The 14,259-nt window shown below is 40.8% G+C and overlaps 1 protein-coding gene across 1 annotated transcript in view; it reads left to right on the top strand.

Annotated features, from left to right (window-relative positions):
• LOC149078896 (uncharacterized) overlaps positions 1-13,993 on the top strand; it is a 39,116-nt gene extending 25,123 nt beyond the window's left edge. The window contains exons 2-3 of the mRNA XM_089241083.1: positions 7,961-9,336; positions 12,667-13,993. Coding sequence (XP_089097209.1) covers positions 7,961-9,336; positions 12,667-13,980 — 2,690 coding nt within the window. The 3' untranslated portion in view covers positions 13,981-13,993. The remainder of the gene's footprint in view (positions 1-7,960; positions 9,337-12,666) is intronic.
• Positions 13,994-14,259: the final 266 nt, after the last annotated feature.

Genomic DNA, 14,259 nt, shown 5'->3' with positions numbered 1-14,259 from the left:
TCAGATGGAAGTAACAGTTGCTATATTTGCATACGTAATCACGAAGGTCATTGTACCAGATCTGATCATGTAGTCCTTCTATGGGCATGAGGACCAGGGTTTTACGCAGATGAACCTATGCGTTTAGTTCTATTTCTATGGACACCAGGATTTTGAAAGTATATATATCTCCCACCATCTTCCACTTGAAAGCTTTATTTCTTCGCAGTTGAATTTTTTTTTCGCAGTCCACTGTAGACCCATTAACCACGATTCGGAGTTTCCCATTCCCCTGGTTTTCACCCGTGGCTACTTAGGATATCTCAGGAATGCAATGTGGCCATTTGACTCCAAGTTGAGAGCCACTGCTTCAGATGACGCTTGTGAAGAAGTACGCGAAAATATTCCCAGAAGAGAAATAAAAGAGGGAAAGTTCGTATCTACCCGAGTTCCCTAAGCGTACAAACGTGCGGACATTAGTCTACTTATAGCAGGTATAATGTAATTTCTCCATAAACAAAATGTCCCGAATCATTTTGGTTTATTAGACACATTATCAACAAAAAAAAAAGGAATTTCAAATTACTTTTTATTCTTGGTTCCATAGTTATGTTTGCTAGAGACATGTTTCCTGTCTTTCATCAGGAAGTACCCATATTTCCGTAATGATTATAAATTTCATTCATTATTTCTAAAACTTATTTTTAGTATAATTTTGGCTTCAAACTCACGTTTAGTTATTAACGAAAATTTTAGAACCATTGGAGTTCTTTCACGAAAATATCGAGTAAATTCTGACCAATATTTTTGAAATTATTGTTTTAATGTGTAGTGCGCACGGGATCAATACCAATGACTTTTTTTATAGTTTCTTGATTATACTGACGTGGACGTTACCATCATTATACAGAGAATAATAATGATGATACAGTTAATTTTTTATCATTTTGTATATTTACAAATATCCATGGATACATAGCGAGATATTAAAATTATATTATTCTCTCTCTAACCTACTGTGCTTTATGCGTATCTCTTATTAGTGACTGCCGATGCATTTCTAATAGAAATAAAGCGTCAATACTAATAATGATGAAAATGTAGATTTTGAGCCATGCAAAACCATTTTTGAGTTTTTCTACTAATTTATTCAGATTAATGTAAATGAAATGAAGAATTGAATGCCCTTATCAAGAGTGATTGTAAAGAATCAATTCTTAAGGCAACACTTGATGCCCAATACCAGTTTTTGCGCTGGTTTCCGTACATCGAAGACTCCACTTTGAATAATGAATAACGTGAAACTAAATTTTTCCGTATAGGAAAATGCATCATTTTGTCGCTCATTTGATAGAACTCATTTGGATTGAAAATGGATAAACTATTAATCTTCGAGTTTATGTTTCCATAAATGACCTTGTGCATTACTAGAAAAAAATCACCACATCATTAAGGAGAAAGAAAGCCATGCGTAAATGACAATGTGTAAATATATTTTCTTATTAATTCAATACAAAAGTTCTATCATATGACATGTCACATTGCACATGAAAAGATTTCCTTGATAATTAATGGTGCTGTCAAAATAATTAGTCTACGAGGTTTTATCATTAGCATAATCCTTTGAGTTTTGATGTTTGGCCATAGGCTACGTAAGTCTAGTTGGCAGTTAGAGATAAAGATTATTTATACTTTTATTTCCAATTGAGTTTGCTGTATATCGATAGCCACAAATATTTATGAGTGTAGTTGACAAAAATGCTGAAATTAGAAACATTAATGATTTTACGGTGCGTAAGTACGCAGTACACTCGCTAATCCGGCGCGTATCAGGACCAGAGTTCAAATCGTCGGATTACTGGAAGTGAAGCGAAAAAGCCCATTCAAGTACAGTGAAACCTCGTTACAACGATACTCGATATAACGATAATCCTCTTCAACGATATTTTTAAAAATTTTATTTGGAATTGCCTGTAGTCCAATGTTAAACTCCCCTTGATACAACGATATCCCGATATCGTTTACTACGATAAATCTCTTTATAACGATATTTTTAGGTCATTTTTGAAAAACCGCTACAACGATATATATTTTTTTATATATTGCTCAAATTCATTTTTAATTTCAAACAACGGATTTCTACTACGTATTTTTTCTCATCATTCATTTTCGCTCTTTTGAAGGCGTCTAATAACATCGGCAATTTGAGAACCATGGGACCACCGAAAGCGCTGACGAAGTCATTGCTATCACTACTTTCTGTGCAAGACGCAAAACTCACAAAAAACAACTTTACAGGGGCAATGCATAAAACTGAATTTTTTATGAACTGGTTTCGGATGAATATGACCAGATTTCTAGACTCGTTTGGAGATGAACATTTCATATTCCGTTGAGATTTCGCCCATGCCTTAAAGATGTATACATATTTTGATGGTTTCGTGATATCTGATGCTAATCCGATTGAGACATTACATCATGTTGAAAAGAGGATATCCAGATGTAAGCCAGATACAGTCAATGATTTAAAACCTCAACACGAGGGCCATGGTCAAGATTTACTCGCCATTCAATGTCGTAATGCATGAAATCCATGATAATAGGCAACGATGACCCATTCGTTCATGATCAAATCCCAAGATGAAATATCTATGATTAAATCCAAAGATGATCCATTGACGCCAAGGATAGTTTACGATTAGAGCCAAAGAAATGATAAATGACTCTTGACCGAAGCTAAAGATGATTCATGGTCAGAGCCAAAACCGATTCGTAATGGTCAAAATAACATTTGAAATAATGGCATTTAATACTATGATTTTCGGGAGCAACTATGTAAATTGGTAGGCCGATACTTCCAGCTAGCTTAGGTCCCAGAATAGTAGTTTGCTTGGAGGCTACATGGATAAGGTGACTCTAGGATTTGAGAATTCCTCCCCCTTCCCCCCCCCCTGACGAGATTTCAGAAAATGGTTGATTTTAAGGATCAGATTACAGTGATACTTCGGCCAATGAAGATAATTCGTTCCGGAATCACGTTCGTTAGCCGAAACGTGATTTCGCATAGGTTTCTTCGGGAAATCATTTGGTTCGTTCCAATTTCTGCCATAAGTTTTTTTTAAAACACTAAAGAGAGCTCTGTAAAAAATATAAAAACTGACCTAAGGCTAAATAAACAGCTTCAAAATTGGACAAATAAAAATTTACAGGAAGATGAAGTACTAAAGAGATCCTTCTATATACTTTACACTATGTATACAATCGACACCATCGTTATTTCACTGAAATAGGTGTTGAGACAACACATTCGATTTCGCAGGTGTCCATCCACACCGCCATTTGTTATTTGGTCGTCTAATTTCCGTGCCTGATACATGCAGATGGGAAATAAAAGAGTTTCTAGAATGTTCAGACTATTCAATTTGATGCTAAGAGTCTTGCACTAAAAGAGCGCGTGATCTGAAAACATATAGGAACCCCCCCCCCCCTCTCCCTTTTTTTTTTCCTTACATGAAATGATTCAAAAACTTTTAGAAACAGAAGTGGGTGGTGCATCTGGACGAAGATTCCGAGGTGGGCATGAGTTATTTGAACTCGTGTGACATCGATTCTGATACAACTGGCGTTAAAATTCAATTCACGACGCGACTGTTTTATGTCAGCACGTCTACGAAAATGTTCGTTAGCCGAGCAGAACAGAACAGACAGATCACGACCAGGATCTGTCGCTTACGCGATTTAGCTCATTGCCCTGGAGGGAGCGGTCGTGCCGGAGAAAATTCGGGAAGGAGCGACCCTTTCGTAAGGTATAATATACATTCGTTAAATATCGTTATATATCGTATAATTTGCAATACATACAATCGTTGTGACAATATATATTCATTCGGGATTCAAAATATAATTCCTAATGTTAGCCGAGACAGCGAAATCACAAAGAAAAAAACCTTCGTTAGTCGGAGAATTCGTAGGCTGAGGCGTTCGTTAGCTGAGGGATCATTGTATTATACTTTCAGTGTGGACCTTTCCCCACCCATTCTAGGTACTGCCTTGAGCTAGATTTTGTCAGCGGCAGAAATGTATTTCTTTAGATCCGCGATATTAGAATCAACGGAGTCCTTCCATGTATACAGGGTGTCCTGTAAATGCTAATGCGGCCTTTATCTCATCAACCGTCCTACGTAGCGGTATAGTTTCAGTTTAAAAAACGCTCAAAAGGCGTTCAAAAATTACTCTGTACCAGTTTTGAGAGTGAAAACACAGTGTGTCACAAAATAAGAAATCTAAATTTTCATACGGTCTTCATTGACGTCTAATTTTCCAATTAGAAAGTTGTTGCCCCGTCTCTCCTCAGGATAACAAAACAAAAAAATTCCAAGTTTTTAAGTGCAATATTCGCTGAGATATTCGAATTCAAAAATCTGAGAAAAGGTGGGAAAGGACAGCATAAGTGAGGGAAAGGAACGTTGGCCGCTAGTGTTTGGTGTTCTGGCATAACTTTTCTCCAATTTTTAAATTCCAATAATCTTGGCGAATATTGCACTTAGAAACATGTAATTTTTTCTGTTGACCTCAGGAGATCACAGGGCAACAACTTCGTAATTGGAAGTTAGAGGGCAAGGGGGAACCGTATAAAAGTTTAGATTTCTTATTTTGTGACACACTGTATTTTCACTCTTAAAACTGATACAGGGTAATTTTCGAACATTTCTTAAATTTAAATCATGCCTCTACGACGGCGGTTGATGAGATAAATGGCCGCATTAACACTTACAGGATACTGGAATATATATATATATATAATGACATGATTCATCATCGCCGAGCCGAAACCGCTGGAGTTATGAATATGAAATTCGGTCAGTAGTTTTATTTTATAAAGTAGAAACCCACTAAGAAAGGGTTTTTCAAAATTCGACCCCTAAAGGGGTCATAAGGGGGTTGAAATGCTATGTAAAGAAATCATGCCGAGTGAAAACCACTAGAACTATAAATTTGAAATTCGGTCAGTATCTTCATTTTACTATGCAAAGACTCGCTAAGAAGGGATTTCTCAAAATTCGTTCCCTAGAGGGGGTCTCACGGAACAATTTTCGGATTAGCAAATTCACGCGAGCGAAAACCGCGGGTAACAGCTAGTATTTGTATAGAAGTTCTGTTCATTTACATTAGATTCGTACGTAAGGGGCCGCTCAAGTATTACGTCATCATCGATGGGGGGGGGGGGGGTTTCCGATTTGCTGACTTTTGATGACAAGGAGGGAGGGGGGTTTGGATATTGCTTACGTCATCAACAACCCTTTATGAAAATATGAGTTAGGATTCAGAGGGGCAGAGATGATGACGAAATTTTGCTGACAAAGGGGGGGGGAGGAGGGGGGGGGTAAGCGTTTTGCTTACTTTTCCTACGGGGGGGGGAGGGTTGTCAAAAATGGCTAAAAATTTGCTTACGTAATACTTGAACGGCCCCTAATAAAGCATTTTTGTTCACATAGTTTTTTTTTTAACTAACATGCTAAACTATTTGACAGTTTTTTTGGATGGTGTAGGACACGTCCAATAATATATTTTTTCACATGGATATGTTCTGGAGAAGCGTCAAATAAGAAGTACTGGCAAATTGTGAAATGTGGCTCTCTAAATTCAGCATTGTAATAACCACACTCACAAACTTTCTTGGATGTGTGTGTTATAATTATTTAAAAAAAAAAAAAACTACTTTAATTCAGAATTTACTTCCGATCCAAAAATTGGATATACATAACATCAGAAACTCCGTACGTGTGAAAAATCTCAGCATCTACAACGTCTCTCGTACATCATGGATGCCGAATTTTGTTCTGGATTGCGCATCACCTTGCGAAATGGCCTTCACGGTAGATCGCACGCTCTAAGGCGACTGCTGTATCAGAGCGTGCCCGTTTTATTCACGAAGAATATATGTTTTTTCCCTCTTCTAATTTTATTTATTTTATTTTTCCCATCGAAAAACCGTCCCGCCCATTCATTTCTTTACACTTGGGGAAGGGCACGGCCATGTTTACGATCGAAAAATATTAAGCATACACGTAAAATATACGGAAAAGAAGGGGGTAAAGGAAAATGGAGAGAGAAAATATATATTATTTATTTTTTATATATTGTAGAGAGAGAAATGATGGCAGATCTTTTTTAAATGCCGTCTTTTTTTTAAGGGTGTGGCCATTATATTTCTTACTTTTATTAGTTTATCTTTTACCTCTTCGTTTATCTGGTTTACCGGATATAAACTGGATGTGGTTTTTTTAAAATATCGTATATATACGACGTTTTCCTTCGCATAACGAAGGTTAGAGCGTTCAAGATCTTTAATATGATTTGTCCCAGCTTCGAAATAATGCACCTTATAAATGTTTGTATGTGGGACAATCTCATTCTTCGGGCATTTTTAATGCGTATACAGGGTATTTCAAAACTAATGAAAAAGGGAAAATTTAATTTTAAGGGATATTCGTACATAAACTCCAAGAGAGAGAGGCATTTTTCGTTATGGAATTACCATATTCCTCCGCATTATCCGGCATGTCGTAAAAATCTGGGGACGCCAGCTTTTTGAACGTCAAAGCCTATTTGGTTCGTTCCCGGCATAGCGAGGTTCAGTGAGGGTCAGTGATATATTCTGAGGATGATATTAATCTATATTCAATGATAAATAAATGCACAAATCGGGGTAAAATGGTAGTTTTCACAGTAGAAAACGTGTTTTGTCCAGGAATTTGATAATGACAGTCAAAATTGAGGATTTACTTATCGGTCCTACCTGGCTATCGCCGGTTAAATACAAAATATAGATACTGTGTTTAGCACGTGTTGTTGTTTTTTATTTTATTTATTTCAATATTGAGACATTGAAGAAACATGTTACGTTTTCCACTGCGAAATTATGAGAACATGAACAGACCAGACGAGGTTCTAATCATCCAATTCAATCGATTCCTTGAGTCTAGCTATTCCTGAATTTTCCAGACTCTGTGAATCAAATAATGCAAACCGGTCTCTCACTTGAAAAAAAAAAGTCACTCCGCAGAGAGCAGACAGACCTTCAACATGATGCTTACACAACATGAAAATTCAAATATTTACCATCTTCACTTCAAAATATGGAGGAGATGGCAGCACTCGCAAAATAAGAAACAAACACAACTCTGATAACATAAATATGTTGGGAGCCACACAAAGTACGGTTAAGTAGTAATAGTATAGAACTACCCATGGAATCTCCAACAACAGGGGTCTGACGGGTATCGTCCAAGGGGTTACAGAAAAAAATCAACAATGCTTATAAAATTTGTATACGCAACAAATTTACTACGAAATAAATTCCATAGAAAGGGTCTCACTCCTGGATGTATGAGGGCATTGGTTAGCACAGGGTCGACAAGAAAACAATTTGTTCCGAATGAAGCCATGCATGAGGAAGAAAGGGTTAAGAAACTCAGGCGAATACATTGACCTTGGAAATGGGCCCCCTAAGAAACCGAAATCGAGGCTGGACAAATTAGAAGCAAATGAGTTGAGATATGATCCCCTCAGACAAAAACAAACTGACTTTAGCATCCGCTAGAAATTTCCTTTATTAAATCGGAATGTAAGTAACTGGGGCTACGCTGCGTACAAAGAGAACACTTCAATCATATCAATTTAGATATACTAATTATCTAATTGCTGTACAAGGTTAGGGTGCGTCACTGTTTCTCGTGGATTCATTATCTGAAAAATTATCCGCCTTTTTTTTCCAGAATCTATCAAAAAACGGAAAGTTTTAATGTGAGAATTATTCAAATGATGCAAAAACTGTAATTTGTGTAAAAATGACGCATGGCCACTATATTTTTGCTATTTGTGATAAAACCAGTTTTAAAACAAAAGGTGTAGTGATTTCAGTATCTTTTATTGGTTTTTAAAAAAAAAATTGTTTTAATTTCTTGCTATAATTTTGCAGTTTTGCTGATGATCGTCGCAATAACAATATCCAGATGCGAAGAGGCGGACGATTTACAATCGACCGTGGGTCTTCCAACGGTGACTGTCCGCGGCTTCTTGAACTTCAAGACGACAGTTGGTGGGACCGTCATTGTTTTCACTCCAGCAGCCGACTTACCGAAGACCGTGGAGAACATCCAACAGACAACGAGACCGATCGAAAAGCCGTCGGTGTTGTCGACAAACCTCATAGTACCTCACGGCAACGTCCTCGAATCCAGAGACGTCGCTGATCCCGCACAGATGCAGGAGCTCGATTTCACCCGACGGTCCGACGACCCCTTGCAATCCGATATCATAGGCGACCTCGTTCACCTCGACCACAAAGCGAATGCACTGCAGCACATCTCCGATAACGCGGTGATTCCATCGACGGCCCACACCGACAACGATCTCGAAACGTCTTCGGCGCGTAAAGACTCGTCGACGTACAACCATTATCCGACCGGGCTGGTCACCGTCCTCGACGGTACCCGGGTTCAAGATGGCAGGACGACCATCTTCGAAACAAAAGTGATAGGCACTTACATCGATGGCAAATATGCGCAGATATTACAGAGCACTTCGAAAATTATTGTACCAAAAACTTTTTATACACCCTCCTACAGGAGTGTTGGATCTACCATCACGTCTCTGGAATCAGTTACGGACACAAAACCTATGGAGAGTCTACTGACATCCACAAAGAGTCATTCACCAGTTGCTGAAACTCATTCAGTACCAACCAGTACGAGTGAAACAATTACAAAGTCCATTGAGTACTCACCATCACTCAAGCCCACCAGTGCATCATCGCAACTTCCTCAATCAACCATCTCAACGTCGAACAGTCCCAAAACGCCCGTTGTAAAGTCCCAGGTGACACCAAGCAGAAGTTCGTACTTCCCGACACCCATTACCTCGTCACGCATTTTACCTGTCACGACAAGTTCACGCTCCCCGGAAACAACGTCTAGTAAGTCTAAAACCTACATGTCCACCGTGACTCCAACAGTTACTCATGGCAGAGCGTCTTGGGTGATGAAAAGCGCTTCGGGTAAACCTCAGACAAATACGTTCAGACCCCAGCTGCAATCATCATTTACGTCATCGCCAAAACTGAGTTCATCGTTCAGTGCGATCGAAGACACTGAGAAATCGTCGCAGCAGTCGGGTAAAAAAACGCCAACATTGGATCTCGCAACTCTAAAAATGTCGACGACGTCAAGGACGTTCTCACGTAGCAGTACAGCCACCGACGAGGACTACGAGACGGTGTTCTTGAAAAGCTCGAATTTGAGGCTGTCGTCCACCGTGAGGACTCGTTTCTCAGCTCCTCGGCGACCGTCACAGTCGGTGAGTAAATTGATCTATTAAGGTCTTCACAAAATGAATAGGTAATCAGAGGCACTAACGACAGATACACGAACCAGTTAAAAGTAACTTCGTTAGAACAGAAGGCAGAGATCCCACTGTTTTATCAGCCGGTGTATGTGCATATATTCTCGACAGCGCGCAGGAAGTGTTTTAGACCTGTGGGAGTTCGGCTTCATCTTTGCGAGGGAGTTTTTGGTTTCTGAACTGATTCTGAAGGGACTCCATCTCGTGCTGCAAATCACTGTCGGTGGCCGAGCACCCATACCCCCCCCCCCCCGTTTCCGACGCCACTGCTTCTAAAAAGACACCTACCAATTCTTTATAATGTGTTTCACACCTCTCTCTCTCAGAGTCTGAGACTAACTTTTTTTTTTAAGAAAGGGAGTGGAGAAAATGAATGATAGAGCGATAGGAACCGAGAGATACCCAGGATCTGTCACACTAGGTGATGTAAGCGCATTGTGCCAGGGGAACTCAATTACCAAACCTGGAAACCTGAAACCTATTGATGAAAGAAAACAATTGTGTCTTCAATCACTGGAGGCTTGAACACAATTTATGCACACGGGCATTGATCATTCACCAGTGAGAACAAGTGTAAAAACTATTCACAATCGCAAACATGATGGTAAATAAATCACATAAATTACATTCATCGGTTATCTTCTTCTTGATAACCGATATAATTTGATGAGGTATACTTTTCTAGGATTCCCATACGCCACTTTTGAGATAAATCAGATTTAAGCGACCTCCTAATGACAACTGATACAACCTGCAGCAGGGTTGTTCCATTCGCTGTGCCGCATCATCCACACCTCTGCACACCTTCAAAATCACTAGTAGGAGTTGGAGATGTTGATTCCTGATATACGCTGTTCTGGGCAAATGACTAGAAACGACCAGTTCGGATTGTAAGGCGAGTGTTCTAGTACGCCCGAGCTTCAAAAATTTCTCGCGTGATACAGCCGGCAAAGTAACTCGCCGACTTGTTTGCTTCGGAAGACAAACGGCAGCATTTGTAAAACACACAATAAGCATTCCTCACAAACAAGCTTAGCGTAATCCATATGGTAAAACACAACCACACTCAACATTCTTAAACATTGATCGTATTAAGATGTAGACGAGCTATAAGTCTTAAATTCAAATCACCTCACCCACCTTTCCATAAACTTAGTGGGGGGTTCGCTGAGCACTTGGGGGGGGGGGTGCCTGGTAATCCTAAAGCAGCCCAAAATTGTTGTTTCTATTAACACACCACTGAGTCCTTTGACGAACTCAGTCAGTAGAGGTCGTTAGCCAATCTTCGAGGAATTACCAACGACCGAGACAAGGTACACCCAAGGAACATACCACTCCTGATCGTGGGATATGGTGACAGACATATAACAGACAGATATGGTGTCTGGGTGCCGGAGGCGCCGATTATCAAACTGGGGTTGTGCGTGCGAATTGGAGATATGTCTAGCTTACTCGAACTGCTTCTTATAACTCCTCTAGCGAAACGCGCGATGTAATCCCAACTTCAAAGTGCAAATGTGAGCCGGTCTCCTATTTGAAAAAAAATCTCTCCACAGAGAGCAAGCGAACCTTATACTTGCATAACATGAAATTCTGGCATTTTACCATTTCAATTTGAAATGTGAAAGACAGATGGCAGCGCACCAGTAGAACGCGAAGCACGCATATTTCTGGCAACATAAATACGAGGAGCTACACATACAATCAGAACACACATTCCGGCATATACCGATTCGTTAGATTCGGTAACATTCGACTCAACATCCTCATGAATATTTTCCAGAAGAATGTGCATGCACGATTAAGCAGTAGCAAGTGATGTAACGCGTAACATCTCCGACATTGCGTTAAACAAAAACATTACACTAAACTCCATGCAAAATGTGAAGTAAGCGCCCACACTGTTCATCTGTCTATTTGATCGTACCTAATATATATTGCCTTGAAATAATATCGATTTGTGTTCGAAAAAGGAGTAAAAGAAACGAGTGTTTGTAAACGTTGTGTTTATAAATTTCGATCACGCGCGCCTTTCGTAAGGATCGTTTCTTGCGAAAGTATCGAAATACCCGATGACTCGAAAATGACCTTTCGTTCAGTAAATTACGCGTCCGAATCGGAATTCCGATCAGCCAACGTTCATTTTCGGAGAACAAACATCGTTCCGTTCGAGAGATGACCCCAAAAGAATGCGAAATGAAATCGTATTGAAAGTAGGTAAAGAAAGAAAAGAAAAAGTTATTTTCCCCCCTCTTTTTTCCTAGTTCTCTCATCTGATTAATGAATGTGCTTATGCGTTCATTAATTATCGAACGAAAGTAGAATTTAATACTCCGAATATGTAGTATAATTAATATAATACCCCTGTATCGTTCACTCCTGAAATGGACTTTACAGCAAGTTTATATCGGTACACTGTAAACTCCACTAGCAGCTAAAAAAAAGTGGGGGGGGGGGGGTGAGATGACTCTATATACCCCCTATTCACAGGGTCAACTTAACGACATCATAAGCTCTTGAGTAAATCATTGAAATGGCACCTTGGTAACATTCAGCTCCCTGCTACCTTGCTGTAATTAGTGTTGTTTGTAATGAAAGGTGATCATGGTGGCCTTACATTGAGACCATAACCAGCTCGTCGCATGGTTCCACCATTGCATTGGCATGGCCCTTGTGGGGTGGGTGACTCGTGATAATAAAATTTAGTGGTGCGATTTTCAAAAGCAAGAATGAATATTGGTAAGCTGGTATTACTAGCTGTGGGGTAGGGATGGAGCTGTTAAGACGGCCTGCCCATGAGCGTTATTGATCGCTCTCTTTTACTGCGCTGAAAAAAAAATAGGCTCCACGCTTTTTCCAACATTAGGTCACTCGCCGTTAAACGGATTTTACTGATCACATTGTCTCGCATAGCACGTAAGGTTGCCCATTAAAGGTAGGATAAGAAAATCGTTCGTTATAGGTGACACCAATTTGCTTATATTTCAACATAATGGCTCGCTGCTTAAGCTGACGCGATGGCATGCATCGATCCGTCATTCCGCAACCCCCCGGGGACGCCAAGACGCTAACTGACTGTAAGTAAACCTAAATTCGTTCCAGTGCCAACATTAAATGACACATATATTTTAAACCACAAGTTTGGCGGGATTTGCATCAACTCGAAAGTGGTCGACGGTATAAATATAAGTAACAAATAGTTTTCCTCTTATTGAAAGTGAAATTCTCAGAATATTAAATTTCTTCCAATACGTCAGTTCCAATTGACATGAACATTTATTGCAGGTAAAACTGAATCGCTTCAAAGTGAAGTTGACGCTGCGCCACAATTCGACGGACGGTGACATGACGACGCCATCTGTAGACGAGACGATGGATCCCGATGACGAACCTGAAGATGAAGACATGAGCTTGGAGACTACGACAGAAGACGACATGCTGTTGGACGTCGATCCAGCTCACGTCGTGTATCAGGAGACTACAATAACCAGCAAGGTCACTCTACACGTCGGTCGAAGGAAATCCATCAGGACCTTGACTATAACGACCTCAGTACCGATGAGGATCAATCCCACAGAAGACAGCGAAGCCGCAATGACGACGACGACACCTTCCGACGACCTCAGACACGATAACGAAGCTGAAGAGAACGCTCCTGCTACGCATTCCGTAGTCTCCAGGACGTTCACGTCGACGGAGAGAACTCACACGACATCCGTCGTTCCCGTATACGACGGAACACAGACAACTTACCACACCCTCACGGAAAGTTTATTTATAATGAAGATCGTCACAGCGTATAAGACTCTGCCACCGACGGATTACACGGTTCTAGCGGCTCCACATACAGTAGAGTCAGACATCGAATTGGTGACGGACAACGTGACGGCTCTCGACGTTGCCGCGAACGTCCAGCCATCGATCGTCGAGAAACTGCCACCGGAACAAATGTCCGCAGTGATTCCGGAGATCCTGCAACCTTCCATCGCCGCAGTTCCCATACCGGCTACCAATAACGGATTAGGTAACCCGATCCTGTCATTCGGGCAAGCGTTATCAAATAACCCGCTGGCCGCGGTCTATTTGGGGCTTCAACAGCTGAACGCGCAGATGACGCTGTACTCGACGGTCACGCAAACGTCTACTTTCTTGACGACCGACACCATATACAGCACGAAAGTCATACGGTTCTACGACGGCAGGTCGACTAGGTACAGGACCATGTCGGATCCCATCTCGACCAAACAGCGCACCGTAACGACGACCGTGACGAAAGTACACCCTTACATAAACACTCAGGCCTACCAGCAGCAGCAGCAGCTACAGAAGCTGATCGCGCCGAGTCAGCTGCCGACACCGCCCCAGCAGCAGCAGTTCCGAACGCTGACCACGACCTACACGACGGCGACCACGGCGACTAGCTACAGCACGCGGATCTACACCCTTATATACAACGGGTTCAGCACGAAATTCAGGACGGTCACGAGCTCGAAAGTCTATCCGACAACCCTCACCATAACCAGCACCAAAGAAGTGCCAGTGATCACGGCCCAACCGCAACTTGTGCCATTTGCTTATCCGTATCCAGCAGCTAAATAAGTAGAAAAAGAAAGAGCACATCACACACACAACTAATTAACTTCTAATTTACGGTCACCAATGATGTTTCACGACCGACGTGAATCAGTGACGATAATGGAATCGTGCCGGAACTGTCTCGAGATCATAACATGCGTAAAAGTGAATAAAGTGCCATCAGAGAGGAAAACCACAGTATTCAGTGGAAGATCGATTAATGGGATGAGCTATCAAAGAAAGCTGATAATTTATTTTCCTTGGAATGAAACAATACAAACACCGGATCCCTTTTCATATGTC

Source organism: Pholcus phalangioides, unplaced genomic scaffold, assembly GCF_987345545.1.
Source record: "Pholcus phalangioides strain wild (caught in Gottingen) unplaced genomic scaffold, Ppha-v1.0 ptg000013l_1, whole genome shotgun sequence".
Lineage (NCBI taxonomy): Eukaryota > Metazoa > Arthropoda > Arachnida > Araneae > Pholcidae > Pholcus > Pholcus phalangioides.
This window is presented reverse-complemented; position numbering and strand designations above follow the sequence as displayed.